At 41.1% G+C, this 15147-nt stretch overlaps 3 protein-coding genes across 5 annotated transcripts; 2 read left to right on the top strand and 1 right to left on the bottom strand.

Moving 5' to 3' along the window:
- Nucleotides 1–361: 361 nt before the first annotated feature.
- RB195_008216 (uncharacterized protein) lies at nt 362–6748 on the bottom strand (the record flags this gene model as incomplete). 2 transcript variants are annotated; one of them, XM_064194621.1, is made up of 10 exons in its annotated part: nt 362–496; nt 882–1003; nt 1956–2025; nt 2076–2210; nt 2721–2796; nt 3405–3546; nt 3748–3920; nt 3999–4081; nt 4307–4419; nt 6721–6748. In XM_064194621.1, the coding sequence occupies 10 exons, from the start codon at nt 6746–6748 to the stop codon at nt 362–364; spliced, it is 1077 nt and encodes a 358-aa protein (XP_064045765.1). The 2 variants fall into 2 exon arrangements, with proteins under 2 accessions (XP_064045765.1, XP_064045766.1); XM_064194620.1 differs by lacking the exon at nt 6721–6748 and adding an exon at nt 5401–5446.
- Nucleotides 6749–10368: 3620 nt separating this feature from the next.
- Nucleotides 10369–10792, top strand: RB195_008215 (uncharacterized protein; the record flags this gene model as incomplete). The annotated part of the gene is made up of 2 exons (XM_064194619.1): nt 10369–10418; nt 10630–10792. 2 exons carry the CDS (start codon nt 10369–10371, stop codon nt 10790–10792), a joined length of 213 nt encoding a protein of 70 aa, XP_064045764.1.
- A 2140-nt stretch (nt 10793–12932) lies between these two features.
- RB195_008214 (uncharacterized protein) lies at nt 12933–15081 on the top strand (the record flags this gene model as incomplete). Of its 2 annotated transcripts, XM_064194618.1 has the most annotated exons (6): nt 12933–12998; nt 13443–13655; nt 13757–13842; nt 14139–14250; nt 14773–14873; nt 14934–15081. In XM_064194618.1, the coding sequence occupies 6 exons, from the start codon at nt 12933–12935 to the stop codon at nt 15079–15081; spliced, it is 726 nt and encodes a 241-aa protein (XP_064045762.1). The 2 variants fall into 2 exon arrangements, with proteins under 2 accessions (XP_064045762.1, XP_064045763.1); XM_064194617.1 differs by lacking the exon at nt 12933–12998.
- Between the last annotated feature and the right edge of the window lie 66 nt (nt 15082–15147).

The following is a 15147-nucleotide window of genomic DNA, read 5'->3' as shown; positions in this document are numbered from 1 at the left end:
AGAAAATACATATTTCTAGAAATAAATTTCTCAAAGTGAGTGCTCCATATGATACAGTTTGTGACTACTAATTACAGCTGTCTGTGAAAGAACGGATGCGAAAACTAGCGAACTTTACACCGTTCATAAAAAAGTGGTCTAGTAACGCTACCAACGCCAAAATGGAAAAGTAATAAGAATACCTACCGATTTCAAACTGAGCGTGAACAATGAAGGCACGTGATTGTGCTACAATACTCACTCCGCTGTGGTAATTGCTGCGTAACATTTGGATAACTGCAGTTCGTGTAAGACTTACTCCGCTGAGACTGCGTGCTTTTAAAACAATTCAATGGTTTATAGTCAGTCATTTACAGGATATCTATTGTTTGTATTTGCTGGGGACCCCTTGATAACCTGATCGCTTCTTGACGATTCCTCTCTCGACGAGTGAGTAACCCATTTCGACAAGCGATTCGGCAGGATCCCGAAATTCAATGCCGAGAAGGCGTTTGGCCTGGAATTTCTCAGCATTTCTCGTTGTCTACACATATATGTATATATTAAGCTTGGTAATGTAAAGTAGATGGTCATTTCATCTCGATTATGGCTCCTTCTATGAAGGACAATGTGAAACACGCACTAACTCTGTTGAAAGGAAGAAGATGAAGAGAGAGAGAAAAAAAAAGCAGGTGTGCGCGGCATTTGAAGGAAAACATAGCATAACTGCGGGACACATGGCGGCACGAGACAAATATCGACTAGGAGTCAATACTGGACTAGAATGGTCGCGATTGTATTCAGTTTTGTTGAAAATTCGCGATTTCTGTGGCCAACCAGTGGTGTTCATAAGCAACTATTAGGAACTTGGTTGTAAGTATCTGTGAATTTTGCTAGCTAACCTTGGAATTGTCGAATCGAATAGTGTGTCCAACTCGGTTCAAACATGCCGAAGCCTCCTTGTCAAAGAACGAGTATACCCATAGGGCACAGTACGGCACTTGATATCGAGGCACCCAAAATCCTGTAAAATTGAGTTTTTTTTTTAAGTAACAGATGAATCATATCTATGAAAACACATAATTTTCTGTTAAATGGGATCACGCAGAGTAGGAGTCTGATTTGAGCTTAGGTTAATGGATAGGAAATGAAAAACGAGAGTGGTGATGGACCAACCAAAGGCATCAGCCCACGAATCGGGTGGTATGGGTTTCAGCCGGATAATACCTATACGGTGTCGTAGATTGGAGGGAAGAGGGTGATTCCATTCATCTCTCCCCGTATCAATGTAGACGGACGACACCGGAACGCTGTTTCTTACGATTGCTTTTATTGCAATGCGCAACCCCTGCGGTCCGCCCCGCCTGCGGATTCGTCGAAAACCCATTCGGACGAATCGCAGGCGGGGGCGAACTACGTCCCCATATAGGCATTACTCGCCTGAAATCCGTACCTCCCCAGATTCGTGGGGTGATGACTTTAAATCTCCATGTAGGGTGCTTCCTTATCCGGAAAGAAATTTTAAAACCTAATTGTTTGCTGATGAGTTGACATGGGTCAAAATGAGAGTGCTTCGGAGATCACCCGGATCGCAAGTGGAATTTAGTCGGGAGATATCAGAGTGCTTACAGAAACTGGAGGTTTTTTTTTGCAAATGCGGCTGATAGGCTCATATCAGGAAGGAATATTCCTTCCCTTTGAGTTAGCGATACTCCTATAGTTAGGATTCATCTCTCTACATATTTCTTTCAAAGTACCAATGCAGAAAAATTCAAAAAATAGCAGAATCTCTCATCACACTGATGTTTTCCGCAACCACGGAATTACGGAATAAAAGGATAGAAAGATTAACAAGTGTGGAGGAAATCTTTCCGCGAACGATACTTGTTTATGAATTTTATAGAGAACAACTCTTTGGTGAGCGTAGGCACTATTGGAAGGAGATGACAAACGAACAACATCTTAACAGAGCTCACCTTGATGCCTGAATTCTTTACCAAGTACTCTTGCAATATCACGGAACCAAAATGATGGCTGGCTGGTGATCTGAACAGACGTTAATTGCAGCTAACCGTTACTCCACATTTCCAACATACCAGTATACGTTCACCGTCGGTTTCAGGACGACACATGGCTTCGATATGCGCTTTGGCGACGTCGCGAACATCAACAAAGGCGAGGTTAAGCTCTGGTACGGCCGGCATCTCAGTGTTGAGGAAACGTCGTACCAGCTGAAGTGGCTAACTTTTTTTCTTGGCGGCAGAAATTGCAATAATTCATTCAAATCTGTAAGTTTTACTAGTTCGGATAACGTATGTGTAGACGCCAGCGTGAATGATTAGTTAGGACTAAGCAGACGCAATCACTCTCCTTCTTTACCTTAGTTCAGAAAATTTTGATTTCATTCGATTTTGATTTAAACTTTCATAACTGTCAATTACAGTGGCCAACAGCCGGGAAAGCGCACGAAAGTGATACAGATCAGAGTACAAGTTCCCAAGCGTTAAAGACCTGAAAGCGTAAATGAAAAATTAACAAAATCTAAGAATCATTCGACGCTACTTCTTCGATCCTTGATTATTATAAATTGTTGTTGTTAATCTTGGTTGTTGATCTTATTATTGCAGTGTTCTTTCTTTTTCTGCTTCTGTGATGTGGATATTTTGTTATTATCAAATATTGAGGAGCATTATGTATCATTAACGTGCTAGGAAATGTTCAGTTAAAATAAACAGCCTTACCGTAATGCTTGCCCCTTCTTCGTTGATAAGGAGAGGCCCAACTACCATCGTCGGATTCAAACATGTCAGCGCAAACCTGGCCAAAGACAACACTTAATTGTTGTTACTTTTTCCCATTTTTTATAACCGTTCTCTACGATTCTTTCAGTTTTCTATCACATCATTGTTCATCTACTTGCAGAGCATGGTCAAGTCAAAATGACATGAAGCACAATGCAGGTGCAAAAGCGGCTGCGCTCGAAGCTGCACGGTGGTAGATGGTGATTGGAATCGCCGTGGAACCATCGCAAACTGCAGCGATAGATGGTGCTAGCAAGGATCCTCGCGCGACTTTAACCGCCACACTCCACCGCACCGCTTCGAGCGCAACCGCCTACGTAAATGCATAGTGCTTCTTGTGATGTTGACCTAACTATACATACAAATAATCAAAACAAGTTTCGAACAAAAAACATGAAAGTGACCTTCTGGAGAGCCTGCAGCTCTCCAAAGGATAGAAGGGAAGCTAAGAATAGAAGTTTGAGAAGTCTTGATGTCAAATTTGAACTAGAAGACATTTGCAAAATCATTTTGCAGCGAGAATTTGTTGGAAAGGAACGCATATAGAAAGAAAAGTAAGTTAGTAAGCCAATATTAAGCGGTTTTATTGACAAATAAAGTGCCAGACTATCAGTAGCTGCTTACTTGTTCCCATCCTTGATATGATCGACAAAATTCCACGCCGCTTTTTCTGCCAGGGTTTTACTCTTAGCGTAGTACTCCACAGATGGGCTGGTGACATCAGTCCATGATGTTTCGTCAAAAACTTTATCTTGAGGATGACCTTCTGGAAAATCTAACTTTCTGAGTGAAAATGGAGAAAATGTGGGAATGAGTTGTACCTAATAACCGTCGCAAATGAAGATAATTTATAGTGCTATTTGTTAATTAATGACGACAAACAAACAAGAAGAGAAGCGTTGAGGATGCTTCCACTTCTTGCTTGCATGTTGATAGGGGAGGAAGCGAGATCGCTTGATGAACGTACCGTTAACAGCAGCACAACTACTTGTCAGCACAACTTTTTTAACGGATGAGTCTTTGGAAGCTGCTCTGAGGACATTCAGTGTTCCATTGACAGCGATATCGATGCAACTGGCATCTGCCACGATAGGAAAAGGCGATGCAATATGCAAAATGTAGTGACAACCGGAGACAACCCTAAAGTAACTAACTAGGTACTCCTAAGCAGGCAGGCAAATAAATGAAAATGTCATGTGAAATGAAATTTGAGAACACCTTGGCCAGTTGTCTGGCTTCAACAAATCGGCTTCCACCAGCTCCAAGCGATCGTCTTGTTGAAGTTGTCGCACTGGCGTCACCTACATACGTTTGCCAGTTTTATCGCTACAATTTATTCCTACATCATAGTGTATCTTATTGTTATCTGTTTTTTAGGCAGGGGATTTTGAAAAAGAATCCGCTAGATCTGTCAAAATCTTTTTTTTTCCATTTACATCATTTTCTAAGGCGAAATGTAGTAAAACTAGAAGTGCTACATTCATAGTAGAAGTTCACTTCCTAAGGAACTTCCCAAAGAAACTCACTTTTTTCTCGTTTTTCAAACTTCGCACCGTTCCCCTTACTCGGTAGCCTTCATTCAGCAGCAACTTAACACAATGGGAAGCAATATAACCGGAAGCTCCAGTCACCAAAACAACTGAAAACATCACTTTAAAAATTCTAATTCGATATACTATACCACTCGATTTCTCCATGGTCTTTTGATTTCAAGAGAAAGACTCAAGTAGAGAACACTTCGGTAACACTTTATTTATAGGTTGTATGTGATTTTGTAGTTTACAAATGCTTTCCGCAGATTCACGCTACAGCTATACATTATTCCTGATTTTGTTCGATATGATATCGTAACGTGTTGATTTCTATGAAAAGTTGAATTTCTGTATCTCACTAGAACTGTGCTTTAAATGTTACTGACTAAACCTAAGTCCAAGCCGAGCGCCAATTAAGCCTTTCATTCCTCCGAGGTCGAAAAATTATTCGCAGAGTTGTCTGCTAGCATAAAAACACAAACTTGACACAAGGCTACACACGCGCTCATAAATCTCAAACGATTCTGAATAGATGTCGAACGCGTAGGCGCATCACTATAGGTATCGATCAACCCCGCACAGTTTATCCTTTAATCCAATTCAATTTTCGGAAAAGGATCTGAGAGGGGAGTTTATGCTGTGTTAATAATAAGCAATTGTTAAAATTTGCAGCCCCTAAGTATTTATAGACTAAAAATTCTTGAATATACTAAAGTCGTTCAACACTCAGCAGTAAGGCAGTAATTGGATTCAAAGCGACATTTGTTACCATTTGCAGAATGCACATCTGCTCCGAGAAGATTTGAACTTCCATTGTTTGGTTTGAGCTATTGAGTGCTAACCTGAGTAAAGCTGAGTATATCACGGAACCACTAATCCGCCGCACATAGCCGTTTCTAAAGCTATTAAGTTATTTGATATCTATACGGTTCCAGTCTTCATTATTCGGAACATTGGCTACAATAAGTAATGAAAGTAAAGGATGAAGTCAGTGGTGTATCAATCCACTTGGGATGCGCCAAGGCGTTTTTCTACAATTCGTAACCGTTGGGGTTTTGGAACGCTTGTTGGCCTATACAAAGACTTACTCGGGTCGATGATCAAAGGCATCATCCCACGAATCTGAGGTGGCATGGATTTCAGGTGGAGTATTCATATACGGTATCGTAGACTAAGGAGAGCGGGTGATTCCGTCCATCTCTTCCTAACTGCCGTAAAAAACGGCCCGGAGGATTCGAGTTCGATTGGAGCGCGCCAGCCGTGTGCACACGCCGCATCTTCCGGGCCGTTTTTTTACGCCAATTAGCAAGAAATGGACGGAATCACCCACTTCTCCATGATCTACGATCCCTTATACGAATACTCCACTTGAACTACTCCGTACCACCCCTGTTTCGTGGGGTGATGCCTTCAAGCCAGTGTTTTTATCCTCCCAGACCAGTCTGGTACTAATTTATCGACCCCGAAGGAATGAAAGGTTTGGTTACAATAAATATAATAATGGGAATGAAAAAAGAAGTTGTAAAACAAAATTCTAAAAATAGCTGATAGTTTCTCGACTTTCTCCACACCTTCATTCAATTTCTCAGCTCATGTTGATTAACTGTTCGTTCATCTGTTAATTCTTTATAAATATATTCCTACACCAAAACTTCCTTCGTCTCATCAAGGAAGGGTAAGACAACATGAGTTCATCCGAAGAAAAAAATATTCCCTAAAAATTAGTCTGAAACACAGAATAGAATAGTAATATAGAAGTGGTTAGTAGAAGTTATTCCAATGACTGCCCTGAAATTTAGAAAAGGCTCAAAAATGGCTGTAGAAAATGTGTGTGATTTGTGATAGTAGCCGCAAATCAATTCCTTCAAATTTCATTAATCTCACCCCTACAACTATAATATTTGAAGTCAAAACATACATATTTTCCTGATGGTTTCCTATAGCATTCATATGTAAACTATAAATCACTACAATTGAAAATTGCTCTATACGATGGGAATTAAGGACTTAATTTCTTGAAAATGAAAGTTACGCGAGCCAAGAAGCCTCAATCGATCAATAATTCACCTAATTCTGCCCAGTTCTTAGCAGAGAACAACAAGATGTGTAAGTGGAACAGTCACGGCTTCACAAGGCGATTAAATCAGAACAAGGACGACTACATATCATCAATTCTTATTAGTACAATTGTAGTGATGGCGTCAGAACCGCAACTCCTCCGACGAATAAACACCAACTGTAATAATTGCTGCTAATTTTTGCGACCAACTAGTAATACATACTGTCATCCTGGATTTCGTAGCTTTTTAGAAATAGGAACGAATTTTGAACTGTTGAGAACCCGACATCAAATCAGGAAAGGTACTCGACTCCTACCTTTTTCATTGCTAAAGTGATAAAATACTCACGTACGTCACTATTTTTGGAGGATTCCATAGGAAATTCTTCCCCGAAGAAATGACAATGAGAAGATATGAAGATAGTGTGTGTTGTGTAATGAACGGTTCTAGAGCGTCGAGCGAGATTTATGCCAAACGAGTTCTTTCTGCAGTGCAAAGCAATTACAAAGGACATCTACAAGTAATTTGGAGACCGGAGAACGATCAAAATAGATAGAATCACGAAATTTTGCGGAATTCTCCTAGGTTTTGTTTATAGAATTGGTTGTTGATGGACCGCGAATGATGGGATTTGTTTGATGTCACAGAGCCCGCCCTTCAAGGACTTAGAGAGGGTGAAATCGTTACAAAACGTAGTGAGCGATCGCCACCGTCCGGCTATTGAGGTCAGCGGATCGATGCTGACGAGAATTGTCAGACTCGGTGTGGATTCTAGGGAAACAATGGGTTCTTTCGTCGATTAACTATTCAAGTTGCGTAGCAGTGTCTAGCAAATGTATATTACATGAGCTGTCCTTTCCCTAAATGGACAATTAGACAACAAATGAGAATCAAGAGTAGGCAAGAAAGAGACCGGAAGTTTTATCACTAACACATTTGGATGAAGATCTGGATTCCTTTTTGTGATCTTCATCTAAATCTTGTTTGTAAGGATTGCTGCTAAGCTCCTCATCGCTCGGCATGCAAATCTTTGTTATAAAGGGGTTAAGCAGAGATGCCATTATTCGACTTCTATCCCTTATTTTCTGGATAGCGTTCTAGAATCTAATCCATATAACCATATTTAGGTTCTAGTTTACAGAATGGAGATTATCGCTATGAGAAACTTCTACAATGCATATACATATTTTTGTAGGAGTATTCATAAGCAAAGATCTTGCACGTATGTCATCCTTGCCAACGTTTTATACTTTACAGTCCTATCACTGCAACCTCGTATTAACCCAGAAGGGCCAACATTTACCAATCGCACTCAGGCGTTCCATTTCCGCTCATTTGATCTACAGATTTTTTTGACAAAAGATCTGAGATTAGATATCGATAAAAAGTCATTGTTCCTACATTAACGCCACCGGTTGGTTGTGTGACAGCAATCATTACAACCTATTTTCTACTGATATCAACACACAAACTTTGAGGTTATTCTTATGGCAAATGATCGTTGAAAGTTCTCCTACACTTTTGAAAAAATTTTCCTGCTACGTTCATCTCCGTGATCATTCTCAAGGAATTATCTCTCGTACAGAGCAGTACAGCCTCGTACAGTTCCTAAAACTGCGTATTCTGCATTTATTCATAGTGATTACTGAGAAGCATTTCGCAAGGGATCGTTGCAAAGGATCCCGTATGTTTCTCCAGCGTATACTTCCGAGACATTAGGTATCGTGTAGATACTCCCGAGATGTCGCCAACTTCCCACAATGAAACCACGCTCGATCCGTTAGTGGCGATAGTGGGAACGATCCTAGATACTTTCGGAGTATAGAGATACTGAGATCTACCACCCACAAAGGCCGAGACCGCTCATTTTTATCATTTCCTTCAGACTTACTGCTTATTACATTTGTGCTTTATTTATATTTATTTACCAGTTTCAAACATTATTAGGAAGTTTCATACGGACACAGGTTACGAACACAACTACTGGAACTTATTGAATATCGGTTATCCTCATCCCGGGTCCTTCTGAGATATATTATGAAGTGAGGTGATCTCAAATTTCCAAATTTTCGTATTAGAAGCAAGAGAAGTCTCTACGTGAAATACAAGGATAAGATGCATCTGATGGCTTCAAATTACATGTATGAAGTTCCTCGTTGGAAACTGGAAAAATCCCAGCAAGATTCCCATCATAAAATTCCTATGAATATGATGACTTGGTGAGAATTAGAACGCTTCTCAACGGGCCTGCGATTCAGCGTACAATCAGTGGTAGATAGAGAGAGCCAGTTTGGGGAGCGAAGACAATGAACTTTTTCAGGATACATTCCATCGCTAATTGTTCAGACAAGGCATACTTGAAAGTCTAAGGGGGCCCCTTTAATCGTTGCCGCATTTCGCCGCTTTCATGCTGTGTTTCGTAAGTAATCCAGCAGTTCTAGGACCAGAGAGCTGCTGCGAGAAGTAGGACTTCGGTGATTCTTCTAACTGTAACATTTTCTGAAAGCGAACCAGAGTGCGAGCGATTATGAAAACAGCAGGAGGTCGGGGTAACTTATGTTTCTGAGGGTCTTGAATGTTTAGGGACCGCATATACTTCGGCAAAAATACGAGCAATCGCGTCAGGCCAAAATATCAATTCACCGAGTTTGTTAGGCAGCACGAAATATCACAAATTAGACGGTGCCGGAATCTCTCCACTAATAAACGTAAAGTTGTATGGTGTGATTCAGGACTATGAATGAGGTCACGCTCAAGTCAGACACTTGCTAAGTTACAATGATACACTCACAGACATCTACGAGTGATTGGAAACTGCTCTGTCTCGTAGGTAACGATCCAGGCTGCATTGCATAGTAAATAAAGACGTTTTAATCCACGCTGCGGCGGAGCCAGCGGTTACGATCGAGGTTACATTCCCTCCTTATCCACTTATCTATGCAGTTCGGATAAAGCTAGCAAAGGTCCCACCTCGATCGATACCACCGCACAGTTATTACACATTTTTGAGAAAACGAACTAATAGCGCTGAATTTGTTGCGCGAAGTATGCAGCAAGAACTCCAACCAAATTAGCTGACGATCTAACTAGAAGTTCAGTGGAATAAACAATGTAATAGCAATCGACAACTACGCCATTGTTGCGTTGTACTTTTTGTCTATAACTTCGAGGTTCTTGTGGCTCTCATTCCAGCTAGGAAATACTGATTCATGGCACAAAATTTAATTTCAATTCAAATCTATAAAGCAGCGCGGTTTTTAACTGCTCGCGCGTAAGCGCTTGATATATTTCGTAGCAAACGGCTGAATTCCGAACGGCCAGGGCTCCAGAGTTGTCGAATGCAAGCACTACACCACCGGGCGCAGCTAAAGATCGCATGTATTATCCGTATATGAAGAAAAACATTCAAAGAAAGAGCTAGAACTCTCACTCTACAGTACAACTTGTTAGCTTGAGAGGATTGCTTTATTTGGGATGCGTACCACAAAATCTCTTCTCCTCTCCATCACTAGTGATTAGCTCTACTTCACTAAAAAATAATTTCTAGATTTTCAGACCCAGGCATTAGCCTTTATTTCCACTGCTTTTGCAAATATTGTGGCACTGGCGCTGAATTCCTGACATATGCATCAATTGGTGGTTCAAATTGCGAGAAGAACAGCACTTTTAAACCTATGAAAAAGAATTGAAAAATCAACTCGTCGTAAATCATCAAATCTTTCAAATCATAATAACGATAGATTCTGCAATTCTTATCCTAACGAACTAGAAGCAAAAAATTTCCTAAGTTCAGATGATGCGCTTGTTCATGAAGCAGAGAACACGAAGTTCAGAGGGAGGAGTGTTCCCAGCTGTGAATAATCCCCATGTGTATCGCTAAAGTGCTTGTTTTCACCTATCAGTTTTGGATAGCTGTTAGAGGCTTGACTCGTTCATTTCCCTTTTTTTCTGCGCACTGTGAGGTTGCAAGAAGTGCGAGTTCTCTTTTTGTAGAAAATGGATTCAAACGAACTTCAGGACCTTGTAAGCGGTACATGCAGAAGAAAGTGAGTTATAATATGACTCTTTTACTTCGTTGTGAGCAAAGGCTAAATGAATCACGCCTAATCTTATAATGACGAATGAAAGGAATCTTTGAACATTTCATACTTGTGTAATGTTAGTATTGGTGATGGTCCACCCGTGATAGTTTGAGTCTGAAGTTGAAACATAAGTGTTTGGAGCGTTTTGTTTAGCTGTTGACATAATCACTTTCAGTTCAAGTCTGATAACAATTCAAGAAGGAAGAAGATGTAAATTTAAGACAACCTACGGAAATCTACGCACTAATTATCCCCACTCATACGGGAACTATCCGGAATCCCGTGCTCTGATTTCCCTGCACTTCACACTCTCAACCAATGATAAGGAGCAGCTGTAGTGGGACGAAACGACATGAAGCACGGTGCATTTGCGTACGCACTCGGAACGGCGCTGTGGAGACAGCAGTTGGAACCGAAGTGGGATCATCGTGAAGTGCAGCGATGGGTGGTGCCAGCTAGGGGTCCAGTACACTCTTAAAGGCACCACTCCACGAAGCTGGGGTGGTGCGGATTTCCGTTGGAGTATTCGTATACGGGATCATAGATTGTTGAGAGAAGGGTGATTCAGTTCATTTCTTCCTAATTGCCGTAGAAAACGGCCCGGAAGATACGGTTTCAATCGTTCCGGCGCACTATTTTCTACAATGAGTTCGATTGGAGTGCGCCAGCCTTGTGCGTGCGTTGCAACTTCCGGGCCGTTTTTACGGGTCTCCATAATTTACTATTCCTTATATGAATACTCCACTTGAAATCCGCACCACCTCAGATTTGTGGGGTGACACCTTTAACCGAGAGAGAGAGAGAGAGAGAGAGAGAGAGAGAGAGAGAGAGAGAGAGAGAGAGAGAGAGATCGAGAGAAGCCGCATAAGCTATTGCACCGTGCTTCATGTCGTTTTGACCCTACTATATTAACAGCGATCTGAAATATTCTTTTGCCGCAGAGACAGAGAGATAAAAACGTTCAGAATCTGGCTCTTTTACTCGAAACAATCTTTTTGATGGAAACATGAAGTGATAAAAGTAGTGTGTGGTAAAAGCTGAAAGTGTCGTCATAGTATCATGTAATTTATCTTGGGCAGAAGATTTTGCGTTGCCTACTTGCCCAGAATTCTGACTTAATGTATGAGCTGACGATGATTAAATAATTTACATTATCGAAACTTTTTTTGGTGTCTAATTCACGTTGTTCCTTTCTAACTGATTTACAAAAATAAATGCAGCGACACTACCGAACCGGCATACTCGTTCCAATAAAGCAGTTGTGTTATTGCTGGAAGTATGTTAACAAATCTTTGCAAACCTAAACTGGCTGAGATATTGTAAATTACTAAGTTGTGCAAAAATTCATCTACATCTTGAGAGATCTACATGTCTCTCAGCCCGGATCCAGACGTTTTTCCTTCTATTCGGGGAAATCTTGAGGTATTTTTGAGCCTGCTACCCTATGATGTAGAGGGGTTAGCGCTCTATGCGAGGTCCTCTCGGTTCTATGTCGGAAGAACGATATCTTCGAATGATACTCTTCCAGGAATCAAAGTCCGCCCATTCGGCAAAGGCGGTGGGTAACATAAACGACGCCCTCGCACTGCTCGACACAAGGCCGTTTCCTTATTAGTATTATTTAAATGCATTCAATCCCTCAGCTCTATCGCAACCTCTCTCTAACAGAACATGTTTTCTCTAGTTTTGGGAACTTTTCTAGTATTGATGCTTCGATGGTCCAAAATAACTTTTGACTAATCCATAACTTTCAGAACCTATGGAAATAATTAGAGTATTGCAATCAGATGCAGCGCATTTGGAATTCTGCAAAAATGAAGCGATTTCTCAACGTAACTTAAAAAACTTAATCATATCTATTAGTAGGTATGGTACTGCAGCGAACCAAAAGAATGCTTTATGCATCCGACATGGGTGGGTGCAGGGCAGTCGGTTAGGAGCTCCGCTCCCTGCACGGTCGATAGGAGGTTCGAGTCCTCCCTAGTGCACACCAAACCTTTCATCCCTCCGAGGTCGATTGGTATTGTTAATTGGTACCAGACTTGTCTGGGAGGATAAAAACACTGACTTGGCACATGGGGTAGCCCTCGCAAGTCAATGTATAGGCCAGTTACACGTTCGTAAACCTCAAACGACTCCGAATTGAAGTGAACGTGGTTGCGCGTCCCAAGCGAGTTGATTAATGCCAGATAGTTTATCTTTTATCCTTATGCATCCGACGCGGGCGGGAAAGTAAGAGATGGCCACTGAGCTTTGCCCCAATCTGCAGGTCGTGTAGCGTTGTAGCCGTTGACAATGTGAATAAGCTGGTCGGACAAGGTATGATGTTCCGTAAAGGAAAGCGTATATTTATATGCATATACAGCTGCTGGATATCAATTGTTACTTTAGATAAATGTTTAGTTCATGATTATTACACAAAGAAATCATTCTAATGTTTTTCTAAATCGTTTTCGGTCGAGACTGTTGTCGGAACTAATGTGTGAAGCTCATCAAATATCAATGGTACAACAAGCTGATCCTGGTTTTTTACCGCATTCAAAGGTACGCAACAATTTATACTCACTGATGTTGTTCGGCTTGTTAGTAAAAAAGAAGAAAAAATTAGGTTGGGACGAATATTTAAGTCGTCACTATCCCAAGAAAGTTCTTTCAGTAGTGTCCTAATGCTATTTTGATGTGATTGGAAAAATTTTGTTCCAAGTGACCACCTAGAAAAGCTTTGGAATGCTTGACTTTTTGAAGTGGGCACAGCACACCGGTAGGAAGTCATCATTACGACCCTGCGGTCGAATCGTTCAAAGAAACCGAACCTCTCAATGAGTCTGCGCTGCGTTGCCCTCCATCTTAATCAATGCGTATTAGAAATGAAATTGTTGGCCTCTTGTCGTCCTCAACGATGGCAGAATATAGCGGCAGAAATGAAGCCTCCCCAGATAATCGCCATCATTTTAAGTTGGAAATATGGATTTATTGCTTCAATTTCAGATGCTTCTAATGGAAGAGATTCTTCGTGTATATAGAATGGTGAATCCATCATGTACTGCTGCTCCTATTTCCAATTCATCATCGCCACAAAAGGACCTTAAAGATATAGTACCATCTGTAGATGCTCAAGAATTGTCACAATCGTTGATTGAAAACATGAATCGAGCATTTAACTGTATTACAAACACGAAGCAACCGACGAACAATCAAACGGTATTTTTGCACTTTTTGCGGTAGCTGTAAAATCCGCTATTCTTCAGAGCAGTAAAAGCCTAGGAACACTTGTAAGCAGTGAGGTATTCGTGAGATTTTAGAATCTGTACGAGGAACCGCATCCACAAGCAGTTACAATGAGTGAGAAGGTGTTCATTCCAAAATTACACGGTCGAAGAATCAAAGGGTATGGAACTAAACCGAAAAATCTTTCATAACGGATTATAACGGATACTTTATGAAGAATTCAAAACTCACAGATTTCCACCCATTAATGATGATTATGTATGTATACGTATAGTAATCAGTGTTTATATGTGCCATACTTACGCAGGCGACCGCGACGGCTAACAGCAACTCATGCATTTCCTCTCCTCCTGTTAAACGCATGTCGCGGTCGTCTGTGCCAACATATATAGGTGCTCACTATGTACACTCTCACTTAAAACTGAAGTAACAGAAGTGCCAACATAAGTGTTCTAGTTCCAAGTGCAATTTTATTGGACGGATAATTGGGCCTGCTGGAATGAGTGTCAAACAGCTGGAGTCTGATACCGGATGCCACATTCTCATTAGAGGAAAGGGAAGTGTCAAGGTAATGATGCAAAATAGCTTGCAGTTGTGTCTGGAAATTTTCTTCGCCACCAGTCTGTATGAGGTGTAGTAACCAAAATCACTCCAGTAATCTACCATTACCTTTACGATGAAAAAGACGATCTTAATGGTGTTGCATCGAAATGAAAAGCCATTTCGATATCCATACACTGGGAATCTCTGTCCACGTTACGTCACGGTTGCGTATTTCAAGGTTATGAATTCAATCTAAGTGATGGTGACACCTTCTTTCTTGAGGAGCCGTTTTAAAACATCCACATGAACCAAATCACGGGAGTATTGACGAAAGATTTATTATAACTTCTTAGTTTCAATAGCCTTGTGTATAAATCAATAGCGTATGAAAATCCTTGCACGATCACCCATTATACTATTCCCTTCGCAAAGCTGTTCACAGCCGCGCGGGAGGCAGCGAGGCTCTGCTCTTTGGTAGTTATTGAAGAAACTCGTGCAATAAGTTAACATCTCCTCATTCTCATATCAAATTCGAATCCTCTTTCAGGATCCTAGAAAGGAGCAGCGTCTACGCGGACAACCAGGATGGGATCACCTTGAAGAGCCACTACATGTCCTCGTTACCGCCGTTGATCACAACAGCATAGCGTGGGTTCCGTAAGATCATGTTCTGCAATGAATTCGCTCTAATATTATACATTATTGTAGATGTCAACAGAAACTTCGTCAAGGAGTGGAAAGTGTACGCAATCTTCTGACGCCGGCACATGACGACTATAAACGTTGCCAATTGATGCAGCTCGCCATCATCAATGGAACGTACCGCCAGGCCCAAGAAGCACCATCCAGTGAATAGATCCAAAAGATGCCGAAGAGCGAGTTTCCATTTTATTTTGCCAATGAAACATTGAGTTCAAGTGAA

This window comes from Necator americanus, chromosome III, assembly GCF_031761385.1.
Source record: "Necator americanus strain Aroian chromosome III, whole genome shotgun sequence".
In the NCBI taxonomy this organism is placed as follows: domain Eukaryota; kingdom Metazoa; phylum Nematoda; class Chromadorea; order Rhabditida; family Ancylostomatidae; genus Necator; species Necator americanus.
The sequence above is the reverse complement of the archived record's forward strand: the minus strand, read 5'-3'. Positions and strand labels throughout refer to the sequence as shown.